General features: G+C 41.9%; 1 protein-coding gene across 1 annotated transcript; it reads right to left on the reverse strand.

Moving 5' to 3' along the window:
• Positions 1 to 4881: 4881 nt before the first annotated feature.
• On the reverse strand, positions 4882 to 24346 carry tle3a (TLE family member 3, transcriptional corepressor a). Its single transcript, XM_079249667.1, has 21 exons — positions 23993 to 24346; positions 23331 to 23483; positions 22693 to 22793; positions 22434 to 22497; positions 21077 to 21121; positions 16755 to 16817; positions 16354 to 16458; positions 14639 to 14665; positions 12043 to 12247; positions 10014 to 10180; positions 9631 to 9681; positions 9381 to 9533; positions 8780 to 8912; positions 8500 to 8675; positions 8292 to 8365; positions 7954 to 8203; positions 7249 to 7496; positions 6975 to 7122; positions 6676 to 6826; positions 6376 to 6452; positions 4882 to 6101 (listed from the first exon to the last, which is right to left on the reverse strand). Exons 2-21 carry the CDS (start codon positions 23352 to 23354, stop codon positions 5994 to 5996), a joined length of 2370 nt encoding a protein of 789 aa, XP_079105793.1. The 5' UTR covers positions 23355 to 23483; positions 23993 to 24346; the 3' UTR covers positions 4882 to 5993.

Below are 24346 nucleotides of genomic sequence, written 5' to 3' on the forward strand. Positions count from 1 at the left end.
TACAAGTTCTTTAAAAAAAATCACTTTTTAAAACCACTTATAGGTCGACAACCAATATAGAAAAATAGTTTTTGTTTTGATCCCCTCACTTTCAGATAGCTTTTAGCAGATACACTTAAAATGTCCTTATGAGAAGAAAAAAATCAGCAAAATGTTTCTGACAACAGCAAAGATATTCACATATTCTAATATTAATCATTAACTCTCTGCAGGTTTCAAATGCTTTTGTTGATAAGAGGAGCAACTATGATCAACTTAAAGTTATTGATGATGATAATGATTTGGAGGAAAAACACCAAACGCCCATAGAAATAATGCAAATCAGCACAAAACACTGTTGTCCACCCTTACGATGAAGAAATCTTGCAGTGGAACTAACTCTTCATAAATAACTATTTTTATTTGCAATCAACATTATTGAGATGTTGATTTGCAAACCTTAACTTTATTCCATGCTGACTTATATTTTCAGGAAGGCTGTGCAGCTGCGCTCAGCCTAGCCACAAGCCTTCACTGCATAACAGGAATATTCTTTAGTTATATATAACATTTAGATTTATGAAATGTAAATAAATTTAGGGGCTGCACAGTGGCGCAGTGGTTAGCACTGTGGCCTCACAGCAAGAAGGTCGCTGGTTCAATCCTTGGCTGGTTTGGTCAGTGGCCTTTCTGTGTGGAGTTTGCATGTTCTCCCCATGTATGTGTGGGTTCTCTCCAGGTACTCCAGCTTCCTCCCACCATCCAAAGACATGCATGATAGGTTAATTGGTCACTCTAAATTCCCCCTAGGAGTGAGTGTGAGCATGGTTGTTCGTCTCTCTGTGTGTGGCCCTGCGATGGACTGGCAAGCTGTCCAGGGTGTGCCCTGCCTGTCGCCCAAAGCCAGCTGGGATAGGCTCCAGCTTCCCCACGACCCTGAATTTGGAATAAGCAGTTCGGAAAATGAATGAATGAATGTAAATAAATTTAGCTAAACCATAAATGTGCTTCAGCTTGGTTGCAGACACAAGACCCTAATAAAGAGTAACTCTATCAGTCACCACAGAAATAGTTATATGAAAGTGAAGATATATATATGTATAGATACACAGCTTGTGTATATATATATATACACAAGCTGTCTGCAAATATTTTAGACTTGTGGTCTATATTTAAGGACCAATTGATGCTGATTCAACTCTAAAGCTACATTTTAGAGCACAGGTGATATATATATATATATATATATATATATATATATATATATATATATATATATATATATATATATATATATATATATATATATATATATATATATATAAATGAAAGTGAAGATATTTGGATTGGAGCTCCAGGAATCATTTGTACTCAATTTAAGTTAAAAAAAAAAAAAAAGAAGAAGAAACAAAGATCATTGTGTTTTTGGATTACTCCATAATCATAGATATTACTCAACATGATATTCTGCCTTTGCAGTGCAGAAAGCATCAGTCACCTGTGCTCTAAAATGTAGCTTTAGAGTTGAATCAGCATCAATTGGTCCTTAAATATAGACCACAAGTCTAAAATATTTGCAGACAGCTTGTGTCGGATAAATGCAGATGAGAAGCGAATCTGTGAATTTTTCTCCAAAGAATAAATTGATAAATTAGAAATAAACACAGGCAGAAGAAGGTGCCAAAGGGAATTTCAGCTCCCACCACTTTAGCTCAATACCATAATTTCCTCTGTAATTAGTCATGTTGCTTATTCACCTCCAGCTGTGCCTTAATCACAGAACGTGTGTGTGGAAAAATAATTAGCATCTTAGCATAATGCACATAATAAAGAAGTCATTGTAGCTGTCTTGATCTCAACATCAAAGACCATGTTAGTCCCTTCTTAGGGCATTAGTATAATACATTTATAATCACTTCCAGAATCGAAATGCCTGATTCTTACTTGGGATAAACACCAAGCAATTCCCTGATAGTTGTCCTGCTTTTGGCTGGTTAAAAAAATCATTACAAAAGATTGGACACAAGGAGAAGGTGAAACTGCACAGTGATAATGTGTGGTGTCTCCTCAGGACACATCAGGAGGAATTTATGTTTTCTAAGTTCACAGCCCTTTAGCTGCAGTGACACAAACATGCCCAGTGCTGACAGTCCCTTGACCTCCATATCTAAAATAGCATCCAGTCCACTAGTGCGGCTATGTCCTTTGACTAAACTGTCCACAGGGTGAAGAGCAACTTCAACTTCTCATGTGGAAAGTCCTGCAGACATCAGTAGTCTAAACACAGCAGTTGCAGGAAAAGCAGCAGAGACAGCGGCGGTGGCGGTGGCAGTGGCAATCCAGGCTAATCCAAATGAATCCAGGTCTCCCAGGTTTGTTCATCCTGGTTGGAGGGTGATGACTGCTCTGCTCTGCTGGAGTGTTTATCTGCTGTCAGTGGTCGGTGACTGTACAGGCCTCATGTTATCAGAGCTCAGCCTGCTCAGGGATTGGAGGGTCTGTGCAAAGTAAACATAGAACCTGTCCTTCGCTTATCTGTCCCAGGAGAGTGTGTGCCTTATGTGTGTGTTCATGGGTGTTCACGAGTGTGCGTGTGTATGAGAGACAGAAAAAGAGAAAAAGAGAGAGAGGAAGAGAGAGAGAAATAAAGAGGGGAAGCTTGTTTCCATGGCAACCTCCTCCTTTAACCCCCACCCCTCCCTTGTAGGAGAGAACCCTGGTGGTCTTTGTGTAATGCGATTCCACTAGAATGCACTGTGGATTAGAGCTGTGCTGCCTTCGGGCCCAAGGCAGGGCAACAGTGAAGACATTATTACCCAGATCAAATGCTGTAATCACTAGGCACTGGGGGCTTTCACATCCATTGCAGATAAAACCTAGGACTGGCAATACTCAGGTGATTAGAGGATTATTATTCTGCATTTCAGCACGGTGCCAGTCCCTCACTGTTGGAAAAAAGAAAAAAAGCAAAAACCCTGATTTCCTGTGAGATGGTGGGGGAGGGTAGAAAACTAAATGCCAGCCAGAAGAACCAGCCAGAATTCTACTGGACTGTGATCAGTGACTGGGAGCTAAGACTAAAGAAAAAACAAAAACAAAAAATATTCACATAGTTCACATATTGGCATTACACCACCCACCCTCCCGCTGATTTTCTGCATAGCCTTCTTGTCTCGTCTCCAACAATTCTTGCAGAATAGGGAATTGGCCTTTGTTCTTGTATTTTGAGTTGCTGTAAAACACTAAAGCCACTTCATTTTATTCTGCACTGTTGCCCCTGTCTTAAGTAGAGGAGAGCAGCATGGGCTTTTGCATATGAATCTCCTGAAGCCTTCTATTGAGACTTATGAGCGGAAGGCGAGACAATGACCCCCTCAATGTCCACCAATAGGGACTCAGTGGTACAACCTTTCATCTGCAGATATTCCACTGTTTGATTAAGCAAGAGAGAAAATTGTACTTGAGCAGGGAGCTTAAACTACAAATGCACAGAGGAAGTACACACTTCACCAATGTGGGAAAAGAAAGACTATAGGCTTTAACAAATGAGCCCGTGAGAGCGGAGCATGGCGGCTGGCTCCATGCTGAAAGCATCCGGCCCTGCTTTTATAATCTAACAACAACATCTCTGGAGAGGCCGCCTTATGAAGGGCTCAGAGCTTCAAGCACAGAGTCCTAGAAGAGTGTTACTCTGGAGAGGACGGGTTGGGCCATTCACCTCTTCCTGCCCAAAAGTACTCAGCTACCAAAAGGCCACTCAGCAGAACTCAAGAGCAGTGTTTACGTCATTATTCTGAAGAGGCACTGAATAAGATTTCTGCCTTATTTCATCATAATGACATGACTGTGATTTCAATGTGTCGCCACAGAAAACCAAATTAAGGTAGTTTCTGACTGTGCCCACAGCTGGATTTTGCTGTGGCCTTGAAAAATGCACCATCTTCATCCCTCAAAAATGAACCTGAGTTCAGTAATTTTCTGAGTTAAAATACAGTGAAGAATACCTTCTCCAACAGCACCAAGAATGTTTTTCACTTATGTGTGCAGTCCTCCTGAGACCGTTGTCAGCCAGATGCATTTAAAGCCATTTGCTGATGCACTTACATTAACTGTCAAGGGGAGCCTACAAATAATATTGTAGCCTCTATATTGTAAATGCAGACTACGGTATAAGAGAGCTGTCACAATTCAACATTCAGACCAACAGGGACTTTGAGACAGTTTTATGTTCTTCAAGCAGGAAAAGTAGAGCCAGAAGATCTTCAGTATGTCAATGTTTGTAGCTCTAACTCAGTTACCCAAATACAATGTATTTAATGTAGTGCCTTACTTAAAGGAATACTGACATTTAGAGATAAGCTAGCATGCTTAGCTGCAGAGAGCTAGCTTATTAGAGCAAACTCCAGAAAAGGGAAAGGTTTACTTAAATAAAAATAAAACAAAACTAAGTTGACTTTGCCTCTCATATTTTGAATGCTAATCAATTATTATAGAATACTTAATTCTTACTTAATGGAAAACATGAGTAAAATATGCAGATTTATGCTACATGCTATTTGCAACATATTTTCTTGGATTCAGTCAAAAGCATGGTGTGACTTTGTGAAGAAAGTTTAGTTTAGAAGTTTTATATTTTATGCCAGGCAATGAGCTGAAAAAAATAGTGTACCTAGTAAGAAAATGACAAATAAATGTAGACAAGCAAATATGTTCAAATCAATCATCTAAAATGAAAGGTTTTTAAATTAACAGACAACTAATGAGCAAAATGTTGAACTGTTCTTATAAACTTAAGAGCTGTAGCAAGGCAACAGCACTAGAGAAATCCAGTCAAGATTATTTTTTATATAAAAACAGTTTATTGATTTATCAACAACTGTCAGCTGTACAGTCCTTATGGGTGATGACATGTGTATCCTACAATTTAACTTGTGTTTATGCACAAAAAAAACCCCAAAACATTCCTGTATGAGAAGGCTCTGGTTGGATATTAATGAAAGCTAACAGTTTACCCCAAATATCAGATGTCATGGGCTGTCAAAATTAGAAAGGCAGTAATTGACTCAAACTGGTGACTTTGCTGGGTGGAGCAATGACTTTTCATACAATAACTGAGTCAAGACTAAACTCAATTTGCAACTTTTGTAAAACCATCAGTGTTCCAGTTATTAATCGTTCAAAAGCAGACAGTGTTCAGTGATATTTAGGAGCTGAATTTTATGGTCACTAGAAAACTTTTTTTTTTTCTTTTTCCAGTCTAAAAATGGCATTTCCAGAGTTTTCCATTGCTAAAATCCAGGAGATAAACGTCTGTTGTTGCACATGGCAGAGACATAAAAAAAAAAATAAAAAGAGAAAAAAAAAGCTGTTGCCACAGAGGAAAAAAAGATCCAATTAAATTTCCAAAATAGTCATTCTGGACATCAAATGTGGACAAAAAAAAAAAATAAAAAGGGGCCGAGGAAGGAAAAAGCTGAAATAGAATATCCTCTTACCAAGTCCTAATCTAATTTCTATCCCCAGAAGGGACAGAAAAATCACGGAGAGAACAAGAAAGAACCATCACAAGCGTAACTGGACACCAAAATATAAATCTATAAAAGGCCATTTATTACTCCATTATGTACACTTTTCACAGGATCTCCAAGGAGAAGCTCCAGAGTGAAGCGCTGCTTCTAGTTGTGTCATGGAACTTTATCCCCACATTAAAAAGGATGAATAAAAAAAAAATATCCAACAAACAGAAAAACAGCAAGACATTATTTTCTTCTTAGTGCCTTGGGAAACTGCACTCTGTACAAGTGTTGCATGAGTGAGAAGGGCAAAGCCGAACGTCAGAGAATCCGAGGGCCAAAACAGGGCCACCATCTATTGCAATCTGGCACTGCCAAACTTCCAGCCAATCCACCCTGGGGCTGCAGGCAACATCCATGCTGTCTGTGTGAGGGAAGACAGATGGAGGAAGAGTCTACTGTTCCTGAGCATAAACATGCTCCGATCCATAGCTGTCTGTTCTAATAGATCACTTCATACACAGTGGCCTTCTTGTCACCAGAGCCTGTCACAATGTACTTGTCGTCTGTTGAGATGTCACAGCTCAGGACAGATGAAGATTCCTTGGACTGTTTAGAGAAAAAGAGATAAAAAATACTTTAGTCTTGGAGGCAGTTAACACACCCAAGTGCATTTAAAGTTAAGTGGGCTAGATTAGATTGCAGTGACATCAGGTTTTGGTCTGACAGCCTTCAAAAAGACTCCTTTATCGAGTCAATAATTCAGGTTCAGTTTTCACTGATAGGATAGTCCTGTCAGACAGCGGTCGCTGTGCCCTTCCTCTTAGAGACAAGTGTGCATACTTTTGGCATGGCTGCAGACAGAGTGTATTGATCCACATACCTGGAATATACTGGCGCCATAAGGAGTCCTCCAAGCATTCAACAGATTGTCCTTCCCAGTGCTTACGAACCATTTACCTGCAAATAAAACACCAGCGCCGTCAGACCCCTTTGACTAAGGCGTTTGAGAAAAATTATCTACAAACTGACTATTACTTCATCGATAAGCCTGAGGATACAACAATCTGTAAATTGTATTCTCTGCAGGCTTAGCACTGAATAAATGATAACAATCTAAGGTCCCTTAGCAGCTGAGTAAAAAACATTTCATCTTTTTCTTTGTGTGTGTGTTTGGTCATACCACAGTAGGCGAACTTGAGGGAGAGAACACAGCTCTCATGCAGGTGGAGCTGATACTTGTCAGGCTTTGAATGGTGAAGCACCTCCACATTGCTGCTCTCCATACCCACAGCAAGCCACTCTCCAGTCGGACAGTAGCCTAAAGAGAAGATCTGGACATGGGACACGGCAACAATTACTGAAAGCTCTGAAGCTAAAAAAACAAAACAAAAAAAAAACCAAAAAAAAAAAACCCCACCCTTTCCAATACATTGAAGCAAGAGCGCGTGATCAGTTTTGTCTGTGTTACAGGGTTTTTACCTGCGAAGTGAAATCATGTTGTTGCAGCTGTCGACCCTCCCTCAGATCCCAAGACCGAACAGTGTTATCAAGACCACCTGTCCACAACTTTGTGCCATCGTGGGATATGTCAATACAGCTAGCACCATCTGTATGACCCTGGAACTGCCTGCAATCGAAGTATGAAGGGACACAAACATTTATTGACTTAATCTTTAAAATGTCTCAAACAAGAGCCCTTCTGTTGTGAGGTTAAAACCCACACAGTAGGAATCTTTCCTTTTTTTCTGCTAACCTAACAAGAGTCTGGTTGTGCAAGTCCCAAACGGCAATGTTTCCATCACTGCAGCAGGAAAAGCAGACTTTGGCGTCAGGGCTGATGGCCAAGGCGTAGCAAGCTGGGGCTGAGGAGGTGAGCTCAGCCTTGATTCTGGGTGTTTGAGAGGCCAGATCCCAGATGGTCAATGTGCTGGCCTCGCCTCCAACAATCAAAGTGCGGCCATCAGGCAGCAGCTTACAGGAGCGGATGTAGTTATCCCTGTTCTGTTGTGCAGAGGACAAAGTAAATCAATACATTTTCAGGGCAGTGGAATGAGAGAGCAAATCTTGAGGAAAAAGGATAAAAATCTTGTTTTTATATTAAAAAAAAAAAAAATCAACTGAGGGGGATCATCTAACACAATCTGAAATAAGTGGGCAAGCTTATAGCTTGTTGAATTTGCACCTTTATTTGGAGTTGCTGACATTTCCAGGCAAATATAAATGATAAGAAAATGTGTGATGTTTAGCACTTTCTTTCTTGGATGTTGCCAGAAGTACTTTTGTCCATTTTAAATCAAAATAAAGCTTAAGCACCATGCACATTTCAGTGTCAGTTAAAAAAAAAAAAAAAAAAGATGACTTCATTGTTAGCAGAATGTCACTGTGCATAAAATGCAGTTAAAGAACTGATGGTAAAATGTTGCCGATGAGTGAAATGTGCATCAGCACAGAGCCTTACCAGGCAGTCCAGTTGGGACACAGGACTCTTGCTGCCGGGCTGGCTGATATCCCAGATTTTGACACAGCCTTTGCCACCAGTGTAGACATGACGTGTGGGGTTGCTAATGGTAACCGCACACACCACTTCACCGTGGCTCAGAGTGTTGATCTGACGGGCATGGCGTGGGATACCAGGGCCAATGAGGGCGTCAGGTGGGAAGGGTACAGGTTGCATCTGACCATCTGCACTAACGTGGAAGGAATAAGCTCTGCAGGAAAAAAGGACAGATACAAGTGTGTGTTACTGTTGCTGGTTTTAAAAATGCATGAAGATAACACATTCGGTAATACACTTACGGTTTGCCACCAGAAATGGATGTAAGGCTGGCTGGAAGGCCTGGGGCTCTCATGTGGGTGTGAGGATCAAACCCCTAGAAGGTGACAACATATACATGTTTAAACAGCAGATCTGTCTCTAACCTGTGATCGCACCCAAATTAACGATTGCAATGCTTCTAACGTAATTCCCATTACAACCAGATAAAAGAGCAAGAAAAACCATTACCATGGGGGAGCGTCCATAAGCTGCTGCTGCTGCAGCACTCATCTGAGGGGAAATGTGCAGACCGGCATATACACCAGGACTCGTCAGGCCTCCATTCATTTCATGGTGGCCCATCATGGCAAAGGGGGCAGGATAGGAACCCGCAATAGACAGAGGGGTACGCAAAGCTGGTGCTGCTAAAGACAAAGACGGGAGATAGATATCGCTATGTGACATAGTAGTGGAGAGAATGGTTAGTGATTATCTCGGTTTCTAGAGAGGCCAGAGGATGGTAACTAACCAAGAGCCTCCATGCCTGGTGGTTTGCCCAGAATGGGTCTGAGCCCAGGAGTGGAGCTGGTGCCAGGGGTGGGGGCATCGTTACGAGGGGTGGGGGTGTTGGATTTGAGACCAGGCGTGGAGGATTTGTCATTCTGTCAAGGGAACGAGAGAGCAAGCACATTCACAATCCAGAGACAGAGCCCTGTGCAGACTGACAATTTGAGAGCAAACTGAACTTAATCCAATCTAATTCTGACAGCCCTCATAGTCCTGCAGAGCCATAAACTGCTATTTATTCTAAAAACCTATTATGGTCACAATGGAGATGGGGCCGTTTTTATCCCCTTACTGCTTCAGCTTTAATCTTTCAGTGCGGCAGAGTCAAAAATCCTGGAATAGTTAAATACATTGAGCTATTAAGAGAGAAGACCTGACTGATCCTGATGTGGGACAATATTATCCCTGACATTTGGTCATGCACTTAAAGCAGAGACAGCCATTTCTAATCCACAGTAGAAAATGTCCTAGATCTATTTGCACATATCCCTTTGCTCTCTCTGCAATTCTCATTTAAAGCCTTTTCTGTCCTACTTTGCCTTCAACTCTCATGATTGTCTTACATGACTGAGCTCCTTGGCCTTGGAGGATGGGGTGCTTCCAGAGGATGCCACTGACGCAGGGCTGTTGGGTGTGTCCTTCTTAGGTGGGCGTGGTTTATCAATGCCATTTTCAGGTGGTGAATGGGCTGGGCTTGCCCGTGGAGTAGCAGGATCCTGATGCAACACACATTTTGACATTGATAGATACTATTGACATGTACATCACTGGACATGTCCATGAGCCATTTAAAATACACTCCATACTTCTCACCTCATTAGAAACATCTACCACCAAGTCATCACTTTTTTCTCCATCACTGTCCTGTAAGGATAATTAGACAAAATTAGTTAACATTGCAGATACACTCCAGATACATGCCTTGCTACTTGGGGGGCCCTTCACAGCTTAGTGAGATTTGGGGGATAAAAGCTTATTTGCCTTCTTGCTGCAAATTGGATGGCCCAGGAGAAGTAACTTCCTGGAGTGTGAGGTTGCCAGGCAACCAGCAAAGACTCCAGGAAGTCAATATTCCCTGCACAGTTTAAAATGTAAAACCTGTCAATTTTTCACTTTGGATTTTTGGGATGAATAATGTTAAACAAATCGGCTTACTATACTTCAAAGCATGTTAAGATATTCCTTTAATGACTTACATATCGGCTCATGCTGTCCTTCTCTTCTACTTTGCGCTTCTTTGAGTCCAAACTGTAGTCGGATGAGCTACGATGCTTCTCACTGGTTGTTCGCAAACTGTCTGATGGGGATATTGAGTTATTCTGCCAAGAGAAAACCGAATCCGATTTATTTCCACTTTGTCTTCCTTCGTCAAAGAGAGCAAGTCATTCATCTATTACAAATTCACAGAGAGCACACTGAGCCAATCCAAACACTAAAAATGCTTCATTCATACAACGATGGGTACAGCAGACTCTTTAAAATGCAGCTGTGGGTCAGCTCCAAACAGTACCCTGACACCAGCCAAGTCCAATCTCACACACAAGGCTGGCCCTGGCCACACAACAGAATGGGCTGTTATCTGAATTGAAAGGAGGAGGGCTTGTTTTCCAAGCTGGGCTCTCTCCTCCTCATAACTGGACAACAAACAACCTCACAGGGACATGAGCAGTATGTTGTGACTGAACAGAGGGCCTTTTCTCCAGAGTCATTCTGGCCAAGCATGAGAGACAGGAAGAGGCGGGGTAGAGAGAAAGAGAGAGAGAAACTATATATTGTGGGCACTAGGCATTGATTGCCACAGTGCGCTTGGGCACCATGTCAGCACAGGCTTTGAGCTCTGATAAAGAAAGAGAATCTATATCCTGCCAGTAGGCACAGCAGCGTGGGACTGGTTGGTGCTTCTTCATGGAGCCTGCCCACACAAGCTGGGACAGCTCACTCCAAATGCCAACAGAATACGAGGCACTAGGCGGGTGTCCAACGGCTTTTGCAGGAGTTTGCCATTTGCCTACAAACTGCCAAATTCTCCCGATTCTCTCTGTCCCTCATCAGAGGACCAAAGCAACAACACGGACAAAGTCAGCGGTAACCCAGAGGAGGGAACAATGGCTGATGGACTAGCAGTCTGGGCAAAGGGCCACTGTCTGCATAATGGCTGACCTTTAAAGAGATGCTTAGCGTGACTCATTAACCAAAGTCACCACTCTACTATCAGATGACCTGGGACGAGAGCACAGAAACAAAACAGGCCTGCTAATCGCCCCAGGAGTTCCATTTCTTCAGACATGACTGCACCCATTCAGCTGACCCAGTCTACAGAAACACAATCTCACAGGCCCATCACAAGTCATCAGAGATCGCAGCGTTTCAAATAAAACTTCAACAGGTCCAACCCGACGGGGTGGAAGGAAACAAAACAACTTGTATTTGTGATCATAAATATTCATCATGTCCCAAAGAGAAGAAGGAGTGAGCTTCTACACAAAAGAGACAGTAGAAAAAAAAAAAAATCAAATAAATCCTTTAAGAAAGGGAAGTCCAAGTCCTTCATTAATTGTTATGAAATTACAAGGAATCTAATCTCTCCAACATGATAGCAGCCATTTCCCTTTTGGATTAAAGACAAGATTTTTATTCCGAACCTCATTTTCAATTAATCATTTTATTGAAAACAGATTGCAACAGCGTATGCAATCAGCTATAACATGCAGAAGATATGACAGTGGGATGATGTTTTGAAACCAACAATCCCTTTAACATAAAAAGGTGCAGTTCTGCACACTCACCGTGTTCTCTGGATCACAGGCATAGCAATGGCGGTGGAAGTAATGATGAAACCAAGTGAGCAAAGAGAAAAACATGTCAGTTAGTACATCATAACAAATGCTTCTGGCTGAACATGTGTGAATAAGCTGCAGGGCATAAGGCCCCTCTTTTCACCACATACTGGAGCTGCTGCATAGCTTATGTAGTCATGGGCTGGGAATGTACCAGCCCATTACCCAGGCAGAATGTGAACAGACAGGATGTGCTCCTCACCTAAGGGCCAAATGATTTGGCTCTAGAGAGAGTAAGAAGCACTCCACAATTAATTGGGTTTTTTTTTTTTTTTTTTTAACTGTTTAACATCTTTTGAAACCCCGTTAAAATTAAAATAAATCTCAGTTTTCCTATATAAACTGACTAGCCACCTAATATGCTTTTACAGGGAGCTTAATGTCTTACCTCTGTGTTCAAGATCATGGTGGTTCTTCTCATCCTTTACTGGGAGGTGAGCTTGGCTGCCCAGAGCCCCTAAAGCAAGCAGGCCTGATCCAGAGCCTGTCACAGGGGGGATGCCAGGTGGCTGCAGACCCGAGGGGTGGGGCGGCAGCTGGACTGGAGGCCCATGAGCTGCATGGGAGAGATGCTGTGCCTGGAGCTGCTGTTGCTACAAGAATACAGGGAGACAGACCGACAGACAACAAGTGGGTTGGAAGGAAAAGCCAAAGGGTATATACATACTTCACATCAAATCAAAGCAAATTTTATTTATAAAGCACGTTTCATACAAAAGCAATCCCACCACCCCTCAAGTCCTGACTTCTAGTTTCTGTCTTTAATATATCAGTAGAGCAATATAAATATAGATTTTAAAAAACCCAAAATATAAATATGGCTTGATACGGATGTAAGGCAACAACATATAACCATTTACATGAGGCTGATTGGATAAACACCAAATGATATTAGCACATTCACACATCTATTACTGTCAAGAAAAGCAGTCCCCCTCAGTGCCCTTTCCATATCAAGCCAAGGTGGATTAGGCACTGTGCTGTGAAAAGTAGTTAGTTATTACTGACAATCTTCTCAAAACACCCAATGCATTACATGTTGAGTCACACAGTGTTAGTAATTCACTATTAATTAAAAAAGGATAAATAAATAAATCTAAATAAATTTAAAGAAGCTAGGCAAGTCTGTGCTAACATTAACAGCTAAACATAATTTAATCATAACCCATTTCATATTGCATCATCACAACTTGTGTGCCATCAGAGAGCAACATCACACTGTCAGCCTGTGGGCGAAACAACTACACTTCAAAAACACAACTACTGTCTGTTTACTACTCCTATATTCATATTCCTGAATTAACATAACATAAATCATTAGCATGCCAAAACTTTAAGTGACTGTGGGAAGTGCCAGAAGCTGGCATGCTTTCTCCCTCAGTGTTTGAGTGTGTGTCTGGAAGACTGCTCTGGGAGCCAGGACCAGGGGTCTCATGCTGGCACTCAGTCAACCCTCCAACATTCACCATCAATATTTGAAAGGCGCAGGGAAATAGATGGGAGTTAAAAGGCACTCAGCATGGAAGTAAGCAGTTTAAAGTAAGGTTAAATAATACTTAGCTGAGACACCAATAAAAACATCAGCAATTTATTACCCATCTACAAGGCAGCTGAATAATTCAGCTGCTGTTACAGCATACACCTCATTCTTTTACAAGACAGACTTCAATCAGTGTCCTTTTATGGCCACTTCAAGAATAATAGAGAAAAAAATGACTATGGGTGGTACAACACATAACAGTGGATTAACTCAGCAGGAGCTTGCTTTCAGAGTTATTGGTAGAAATAAAAAAGGCACATAGTATTAAAATATGTCTGTAAAAGATAATATAGGAAACTTTAGGGATGCACCGATCCACTTTTTGGGAGTTCCGATCCGATACTGATATCTGAAATTTGAATATCTGCCGATACCAATATTTGCTGATACCAAATCTGTTCATGTAAACATTATTGTGACTATGGTTATTATTGCTGTTATAACTGTGTAAGATTTCATTATGTTGTAATAAATTACCCATCCTTTCTTAAGTACTAACACAGAATAATAACATTACAGATCTAACAATCTCAACAAGTTTTATTTTGATTTGGCGCATTTTACCTAAATACAATTATAATTGTGTGGTTATATAACAAATATCTAGCTTTTAGTTAGTGTAACAAAAAATGTCACATTTTAACATTCAAGGCATTAATTTCTTTTAAAACATGTCAGAAGCATGTCATCAAACACATCTGTGCTAGCTTGAGTAGTGTGGTATCGGTAAACTTTTATTGATACCAAGTATGAGTACACACGCTTGGTATTGAGCCGATACAGATACTGCTATCTGTATCGGTGCATCCCTAAGAAACTTTTAACAAGTTTCTATTCTTTTTTTGTTTTAATCTTTTTCCCTTGGAAGTAAAATAGGTTGGATTTAAAAAAAAAAAAAAGCTAAGTTTTTAAGATGCAACTTCTTCCCCTGCTCCACAAGCCATCTAAATACAAAATGTACCCAGGATAGAGAGAGCAGAGAGCCAGAGAGTGTATTATAATATTGTGTCCATGAGGGAAATTAAGGAGCCAGTTCATTGGCAGGGGAGAGACATCCTTGCTCATTGTGTTTAATGAGGCACTGATGGGTAATAAGCATGGCTGATCAGCAAGAGCCCTCATTAAAGCGCCATAAATGAAGACAATAATAAATAAAGAAAGGAATCTGGCCTATTTCTTCTAATTTAATATTCCAAGATAAAGACCTACTCATTGCCCCCCTCACACTGAGCATAGCTAGACAGAGAGAGAAAAGAAAAAGCCTAAACTCAGCACATGTATTACAGTATTCTCAGGTGTGCAAAGAAAATAACTATGGCAAAAAGCACAGCACTTGGGCACAATTAGTGCCAAGCTACATGCACAAGCACTTCAAGCCCACATGTGTTTGACCACCAAGTTTGTTAACAAGAGCGTGACACAGACACTTGTGGATGCCACTGACCATGAGAGCAGGGTAGGCAGCTTGCTGCTGCGGAAAAGAAGGACGAAGGGGTCAATGCTAAAGCTGCTTCAGATGCCCCGTTTACATTATTAAAATACTACATGACATTTACTGGCCTCACAGACAAAAGAAATGGTTTTACTCATTGCTAAACAATGTGTGAAAATATTCAGGCTGCTTGTCGCAGATAAAACACATATCTTAGCCACTTACTGTACACTTGAATATTTTGCAGGTTTTCTAATCAAAAACAGGAGACCACACCAGTCAGGTTCCTCTCAACACAAGCAGCTGCCCTAGTTGCATTCTATTAATGGCCAGCAACTCCATCAATAAGACATGCAGCAGCTTCCTGGATGCTGGCTGTCTAGCTGGCACACTCTTTCACCCTGCCTTGCTTTACAATATACATGAGGATTTTTGGCATGCCTACAGCGCTTCTTCTTAATAACTGATGGACAGGTATTCGTTAAACATACAGTAGCTACATTTCCACAAACCCTGGCAAACGCAGCCATATGACTTGTTTTGGAGCCTCAGTTTCATTTAGCAGTCATGGCATCACACTAGAAGATATTCTAAAAATCTCATGTTGGCTCAGCAAATATTTCATAAGTTGATTTTTAATTTAGCCAACTTTAAATTATAGACCAACAGAGTGTCATGGAGAAAATATCACAGCTTCATTACAATTTCAAACACACAGTAATAATACAGAACATGTAGCATATGTGCTAAATATGAAGAGAGCATATGCAGGATGGAGTCACAAATCAAATATTACTATTCTTAGGAATCACTGCTGCTCTGCTTTTGTGAAAGTGTAAGAACGCATCTGATTCGGTCCAAAAACAACAAAAACAAAAACAAACAGCTGCTTGTTACTTCAAGACATTTACTCAAACAAATGAAACCCAGCAATTATCCTAGAACAAAAGGTCACAGTGGGGGCATTAATTGAATTCCAATATGTGCCTCCAGTCATCAGGTCAGCCTTTTGACCCACCCTCTTGTGCATGCTAAAGATTCAACTGTCGTAATAAGATCACTGATAACCTGAGCTTTGTATTGCCTGTGAAACCAATCACTCTTGCTGCAGCAAGGCAGGATGAGTATGGCTGATCAATGAGGAGCAGATGGTGTTTTGAAGCAGTGATGAACACCAAACATTATTGCTCAGGGCTGTGTTGTGCAGCAGCGCTGTGATGGCTGACTGCTGTCTGTATTGTCTCAGCGAGCATGCAGCGCTAGCTGTTCAGCTTCAGGCTTTTAACTCCCACAGCTATCCAGGTCAACAGTGAGGGATGAAGCTCCTCGTTAAAACCTTAGCCAATTAAAGCGATACGGGCTGCAAAGGGGATCTCAAGAGCTCTCAGGCTCACATTTATAAACACACAACAAGGCAGAGCGGATGCCACTGAGATCAGTGCTGCAGAAAGAGACCACGTCAAGAGCAACGCATTTGTTTTTTCCTTGTGATAAACATTATGTGAAATGGGGAAGAGAAAAAAAAAAAAAAAAAAAAAAAAAAAAGATATCTTAGCAAATTTTATTCCATAAGAAACAAACTGGCACGGCAACAGTAACTAATGGCCTGTTACATTCTGGATACTTAACAATTTAGACTAATCGGTTTAAGATCATGTGATGTGCAAAACATTTCTGCATTTCCCCAACACAAGTTCATATAAAGGAATAAAAGGTGGTATACACACGGTGAGAGGCAGATTGGGAAGTCCACGTACCCCGATGATGGCATTCAGCTCGGTCATAGTCACCTGCTTAGCTCTCTCCACTGCCTGAGCAACCTGCTGTTGGTGCTGAGAGAAGACATTTACAAACAATTATTGGAACGTGCCAAACCTGCAATTTCACACTTAATTTCCACAGCACCACAAGGATTCACAAAGAGAGCGCAAATACCCCCCCCACCCTCTCTCTCTCTCACTCACACACACACACACACACACACACACACACACACACACACTTGATTACTCCAAACTACTTAACATGAATGTTTTTTTTCAAGAAGTATCTCTACAATGCAGGCAACAACGAACAACTGCTTTAAAATAAACTGCAACACTGTTTAAAGACCACTTCCAAAGCTTACCTCTTGTGACAGGAAAGGCATAATTTGAGCTAAAATTGCGTTCAGTCGTTTGGCAATCTCGGTCTGGAAAAGCAAAGAGAAGCAAAATAAGATGGTTGAGTATGAAACGCACAGTGACTTCATATAACCCCGCCTTTAATGTTTACACCGATTAAGTCAATTACTGCGGCAATCAGAACTGCTTGACTCAACATCCTCTAAACAGCGTGATATTGACATTTGAAATATTTAAAACATTAGGAGAGCCCAGGGGGATGGAGCACAGCTGTGCTGAGAGTGCACTCCATGATAAACGGATATGAGCAGGCAGTGTGCTGCTGTGTTGAGAGGATCCTCTCTCGCACTCTGCTCTCCTTCCACTCAGCTGCAACTGCACTGTCCTGCACTTAACCTCTGTGTTAAACCACACAACCACACCCCAGCAACCTGCACTGCGTTGTTTACTTACATGTGACAGAACACAATCAACAGTAAGAATTACGGTGAACAAAGATAACAAACCATAATAACCTTGTGGGTAACATATCAAATTTATGATCAATAACCATTAAAAGAAAGCAAGCACTCTGTGAGTGCACTCTATGCGAAAGCTCGTCCTTTCCAAGAATGGAGCTGGGGCCATTTCTCACTGCAATCAAGTGCTCAGCCCACCACCCTCCCAGCCTCCCATCCATCCACAGATCCCTGCCTCCATTCTTCTGCTTGTCTACCAACTGCCATGGCAACGGCTGCAGCCCTATCTGGCTGGGATCATTATGCAAATGGCACCCCTGCTTGACCGTAACAGGCTTTAAAATCATATTACGTGCTTGGAGGCAGGTCATTAAATTGAATTTTCAGCCTGTCGATCACATGAACAGACCAAATGAATGGTGGATAAAAAGAGCAGAGGGAGGGGGTGTGTGCCACCTCCCTCTTCTGTAGAAACAGTTCTCTCTCTCTCTCTCTCTCTCTCTCTCTCTCTCTCTCTCTCTCTCTCTCTCTCTCTCTCTCTCTCTCTCTCTCTCTCTCTCTCTCTCTCTCTCTCTCTCTCTCTCTCTCTCTCTCTCTCTCTCTCTCTCTCTCTCTCTCTCTCTCTCTCTCTCTCTCTCTCTCTCTCTCTCTCTCTCTCTCTCTCTCTCTCTCTCTCTCTCTCTCTCTGAGATGAGACTTTCAGGTTCGGGCTGTGCTCTGGGAGCAGAAAAATAACAGGGCCAAAGCTACATCATCTTTGGAATTTATGAGCTGCAGTTCAACCCAGGGCCACTGCGGAACACAAACACATCACAGGGATTTTCTCTGATTTTTCATTTGGAGCTGCACACACAATGTACTTTGCAGACCGCCAGCTTATTTATTACACATGGCAGAAATGCCAGGCAGTTTTGGCAGCCAGACATATTACATCTGAGCAGAGCCTGAGAGATTGGAGAGTAATGTCCAACAGAACAAGACCTGCTGACCCAAGCTGCAACATAGATAGCCACTTAGCCAGGCAAGGCAGCCGGACAAACAAGAAGCCAAACATGAAATATCAGATGAAACTAAGTGAAGCTTGGGATAACGGGCAATAATCTGGAACAAATACATGGTGGTGTGTGTTACACAAAGTACAATAGTCCATGAGTAAACACCAACATTAACATTGTTATTGCTTACTGATAAGGATGAACTGTGTTCTCTTGCAATAAATATAGCCGAGAACAAATAAACCCACTGCAAGTATTACATAAAGGTTTTATGAATAAAGTTATTAATGCAATTTAGTAAGTGTTCTAGAAAGAGCTGAAGGAGACTTTCAGAAATAGTTTAAAAGCTACTGGGCCCGTATAATCCGTGTTTGTTGAGATAAGCCATGTAAATAGCAGTCGAACATTTGACAGGATTTGTGAAAAGGCACTGAGCACACGGTCCATTCCTCTGTAAGCTTAGTGTCATGGTGACAGCTGGCTGGGAGAGGTCAGGAGGTGGCTTATCCACTGCCCTAAACAACTGCCAGTCTCTACACTCTCACAATGCAACATGCAAATACATGGCAGAGGCATCGGCTCAGCTCACCACTGCTGTCAAAACAGATACAACACAGTGCAGGGAGGACTGTTTTTTTTTTTTTTTTTTTGTTCTACTGGCAGATAAAAATGGGGCTGTTGTCACTTTAAGTAGATGACAGCTTGGCTCTTGAGAGGCCAGCTTTGCACTGCTGCTACACAATTACAGGTACTCGGACTTGTGTAGTACCACTTTAGAGCAATCTCAGACTGGCTTGTCAATGGTGTGCAGAGAGGTGTTCGCCTGTTGCTATCAGCAGAGGGAAAATGGAATTGAGACAGTGATGACTATTAAATACAGAGGAAAAGCAGGTGAGCCATCCGTAAACAATATTTGAGGAGTCAAATATTTATAGGGTCAGAAATTTCCCAGAGAACTAAATGTTTCTGTGAGAAGAAACTAGACTAGTTCTTTCAGTCCTCTAACACAATGATCATGTCTGCAGAAGAGATGTCGCAGAAAGTCTCTGTCATTGTTAATGTGAAGCAAATCCACAGTAAACTTCTAACTGGCATTTTGACTCATCAGTACTGATCTAGCTCAGTGTTTCCTAATCCTGCTTCTCTGGAACCACTGCCCAACATGATTTAGCTTGTTCCAACTCCAGCACGATCTTTGAACACTTGCTTATGAGCTATTCATTTGAGTCAGGTGTTTTTAGATATGAATACCTTTAAAACTTGATCTTAAAGCATCTTTGCTCCAAATAAAAACAAAATAATCCTTTCAGTACCACCACATGTAAGTTCAGCAATTTCACATTTGTATAATTTGACTCGACATCAAAAAGCTTAGACGAGGAATCGTTACACTGCAGTCCAGTCCCACATGACAGATTGGAGAAATGGAAGCACTGATGGCTTGGAGAGACACAGTTCCACTTTTCACAGCACGCCTCTTTTGTAAGAACAATACAGACAGTCTGTTGACTGATCAAGTTTGCTTTGGCACCAGACAAGAAAGACTCGTTGCTAATAAGCAAACGATTGCTGCAGGCATGGGTCTCATGTCTGTGTCGCAATTACAGGTAACAGCCAAATCTGATTGAAGCTAACCAACATACAAGTCCCAAACCCCATGCATCTCTTGGAAACAGGCACCATATGATGGTAATTATGGACTGACATCATGCAGCAGAAATTAGCCGTTTGCATCTCTGCACTGCTACGGCTGACGGCGGGATCAGATAAGACCACCACATCAGTCCATCTAAGCTGTGCCGGTGCGCGCATTCTGAAAGCTGAATTATGTCCCCGTGCTGTAATGAAAAAGGCACAGTTAGAGCAATGGGTTTCCTCACTGTGGAATAAATCTCCAGGTGGGAAAATAATATGCCCGTGTGCATCCAATAATCCATCCCAACCCCGCCTGTTAACCACTCCCCATTTTCTCCTCCTCCCCTGCCTGAGATGTAAGCCGGGGAGCTGCGAGGATGGGACCTGCACTGTTTGCTCACAAACATGCCGTTCAGCAGGTTAGGGCCCCACTGATGAATTATTCAAACGCTTCCATCAGCTCTGTTGAGGTTCCTGATAAAAGTCAGGCGCTAAAATGGATCAGTCGATTAACCTGTTTACACAGAGCTGGGCTGTTGCCCCTCCCCCAGGTCTATTCTCCCCCCTTCCTTTTCTTTGCTCTGGTTGGTGATAAGTGCCTGACAGAAGCTATCACAGGGGCCCGAGGCCTGACAGACATGTGGATGTGTGACATACAGCCCAGACACTGATGGATCACCCTACCATGCCAATCTGCCATGCTCCCAGTGTTGTCGTTAACCAAGTTAAGCAGTCACAATAGAAGGGACAGACTGAATGGTCCAAGATGAGCATACACTGAAATCTCAGGATTACTCATTCATAAAATCTTTATAACTTCAGGCATCTGTGTGATTGATCTATGAAGCAATACAAGCTAGAAGCCTTTGATAAAGATAAAGGCACAATAAGTGTCTACACGACTTTTGCACCGCTCTGGTAATTGCTACTTGTCTAAAAAAGAAACACTGACCCATCAGAAGTCCTCTCCTTTTAATCATTACGTCAAAGGCTGAGCCTGTCAAAGTCTACCTTTAATCTTATCAAAAAGCTGAGTCAAATCCAGGCGTTACACCACTTGTAAATGGAAGTGGTTTGAATGCTTGTACAGTACACGTTTGCAGTTGAGCCATATAGTTTACAAGCAATAGATCTGCATGTCTACAACTTATTACTGATGTTCCATTCACAGACCATACAAGACTCCTCCTGCATCTGACTTTATGGGCTGAGAAATATGAGAAAGGAGAAGATACATACCTGTTTGTGCATCTCTATGTTCAACCCGTAAGACATCTCGTAATACTGAAATTAAAGCAAAGAAACATTACAATCTATAGTACGTACTCTGCAAAAGTGCCATTTTTAAAAATTCTGATTTCAATGTAATTAGCCAACTCTGTACAGCCACTAATCAATGGCATTGATTTGTACACTAACTGCATCAACACATGGTTTCGGACATTGTGATAAAAACTACGAGGTGATGCACTAAGATCAGACTACAAAAAAGGACTTCTTTGAGCAGCTGACAGTGAACAGCCAATAAGTCAATGTTTATCTGTTTGTAGTGTAGGCACAAAGAAGAAAGGGTCAGAATTATTGATCACTATCTTAAGCCCTCAAATCTCCATGATGTCTGTTTACTTAGCATAACGTGATTGCTCAACACTTTTGATATTTCCAGCCAGGTCAGTCTGTCTGGCTGAAATGTAATCTGTGGAGCCCACAAGTGGCAGCCGGGGCAGAAATGGCTTTCCAGTCAGCGTCTATTTGATGAGGCCAATGCATTATTCAGTCCATTAGCTTCTTCGAAAATTACTCTCAAACAAGAGAGCCATTCTGTCTGAGATCAGAGCCCTACAGCCATGGCGTAACTTGACACCCTGTGCTGGCTGTGGGATACTTCCCTACATGTTTACCTAACCCCCTCCTTGTCAGGCTGACATGTTTAACCGTGAAACAACAACAACAGGCTTAAATTAAGTCAGAATATACTGGTTTAAATCATCCCAGGTGTGTGTTTACCTGGGACAATAGAGTACATTTCCATAGAAAATAAAAAAAACCTGCTCATTGCATCATGTCTGAGCTCATTTGTTGTGTCAAGAGCACACCTTTGTTTTTCTAAACGGCTGCTGAAATAAAAGATAATTTAAGTTTACAAAGCATGCTGGTGCTAAAGAAAAGAAAAATCTGCTACAGCCTTGTTCCATGTCCTCCATCTTGTTTACAGTGGTGCATTTTCCCACACACTGCTCTGGGCCTCCACCAGCAGCTCACGCCTAATTTATGGCCATGCATATGTCTGAGTGTGGAGTCTCCTAGGAGAATAATCAGATCAGCACACACAGAGGGCAACGCTGCAGTCAACCCTTGGAGATCAGGGGCATGTTATAATGGAGCCTCAGCCCACTGCCTGACAGGAAGAGCTCCTCTGTAACGACCAGCTGCATCAAACCCCCTGAGGGCTTTCACAGGCCTGTACCTGACACTCAGCCCGCCCTAACCACTACATAGGTGATCACAACAGCCTGTGTCACTCCACCCCAACTGGATCTACAACAAGCCTTGCAATTTGGTACCATAATTGCTCCCTATTGTAACATAATCTTACCATGACATAGTGGCGCTGCATCTCTGTCTTCTCATTGGCCAGTTTGTCATACTCCACCTTAAGACTAAAATAGAAGACAAGGTGTCATTTTCAAGCATCCCCACCACTTCAGTAACTCACTCGCACTTAACTACTCGACAGCAGGATAGAAATGGGTCATTTTTCATTCTTGGAATCACCTTAAATTTGACCCTTAACTTTTTTTTTTATAAACCAATAGAACAAATGCTGATGGTTGTACTTGGGTGATAACGATTACCTGTGATACTGAGCTTGCAGGAACTGAAATTCATCTTTTATTCTGTCGCAAGACTCTGCTACAGTGAATTTGAAGCCAGGCTGGCCGGGTTGATGTGGAGCCTGAAAGAAGATTACAAAATAAATATCTTAAATTTAAAAAAAAAAAAAAAATTAAAAAAAAAACCAATCATACAATTGAGCTTCTGTCAGTTTTTGTCATTGTGCCCCATGCAGCGGAGTTCTCACATCTGACTACTTTCAGGATAATATCTTCTTTGCAGTAACACATTACCACACCAAAGAGGTGGATCTACTTCACACCTCCAGCTGCTAATAACATCACATGAATAGGCTTTCACACCGAATATGAATCCTCATCCCAGAGATCATTTCAAATCACCACCTGTCCTCATTTTCAGCACAGCTATACGTTAGTAAATATCTCCAGGTGTGGAAAACATCTGCACTGGTTTAAGAGCACAGCCTGGTGTGAGATAAATACACTGTAACATATAGAAAACGTGATGACCTGTAGAGAGGGGCAGAAAAGGCTTTAGAGGGCAGTTTGAGAGGGAATCGGCACAGTCAGGAACCTACAAATAGCTGTTCTGCCATAAATCTGTAAACTGCTCAAAGTATAGAGGATGCATGTCTTACCGGATGTCGGCCTTGTGGATACATCTTGAAATGTATCCTTTGTTTATCTCTCCAGTGTGCAGGTCCTTTGGCAAAATGGTTGAAATGTGCTCACAGCCACACTAGTCTCAGAAGACAGGAGTGGGGGGGTATGCAGGGGAGGTCGAGAAAATCCTGTGTTGAAAAAATGACGCTGTTTAACCTACAGCTGTAAAATAAACAACTTAATGCAGTTCACGTTGTTTACCAGTGAATAGTCAAAGCACAGCACAGCCCCCAGTTATTGCTGCGATTCAAGTCGTCTGAAAAATGCATTAAACGTGAACTCCTGTGTTCTTTGTGACCTTATTCGATCAGTGGTTAAAGATTCATGAGGGTGGAAAAAAAAAAGGATTACACTTAAAGCAAACACGTTTTTTTTTAAATAAAATAATAATAATAATAAAAAATAAATAAAAGATGCCACTTTTTTTCTCCATTAAAATAAAGCCCTTGCGTGAAACTCAAGTGTTTGCGAGTCCAGCCTTGACTGATGTTTGTCAAATGAGCAGACGTCTACAGGCTGACTACAACCCACAGCAGCTGGCTTCCACCTACTGCCTGACTCCGCGCGGAGCCATGAAAGTGGAGCTTACGCCCCTGAAAAGATGAAAAAGAAATCAACAGCTCGGGTAAATACGTACCCGAACGCGCGTCCCGACCGTCCGTCGGACCTCTGTTCCCGTACAAAAAAACCCCCACAGAGGTAATAATTCATGCGTTTAATCCCGTCGTAATGTGGACGCGGTTCTTGACAAGCATCTTCACTCTCCGGAACGCGCCCAGTCGGACTGGGGCAGCAGTCTGGGAGAAAAATCGGTGCGGTCGGGCTCGATTAAACTACTTTATTTTTCGGCCGCGAACCTCCGTTGAATGTGTGCCTTCTGTGGCTGGTTAATCCCAAAAAGAGAGAGAGAAAGAGGAAAAAAATGTGCCTCCAAAATCTGTCTTCTGACTCGAAGAGGTTCTTTAAAAGCGTAACATGGTACTCTCCACAA

Source organism: Telmatherina bonti (assembly GCF_933228915.1).
Source record: "Telmatherina bonti genome assembly, chromosome: 2".
Lineage (NCBI taxonomy): Eukaryota > Metazoa > Chordata > Actinopteri > Atheriniformes > Telmatherinidae > Telmatherina > Telmatherina bonti.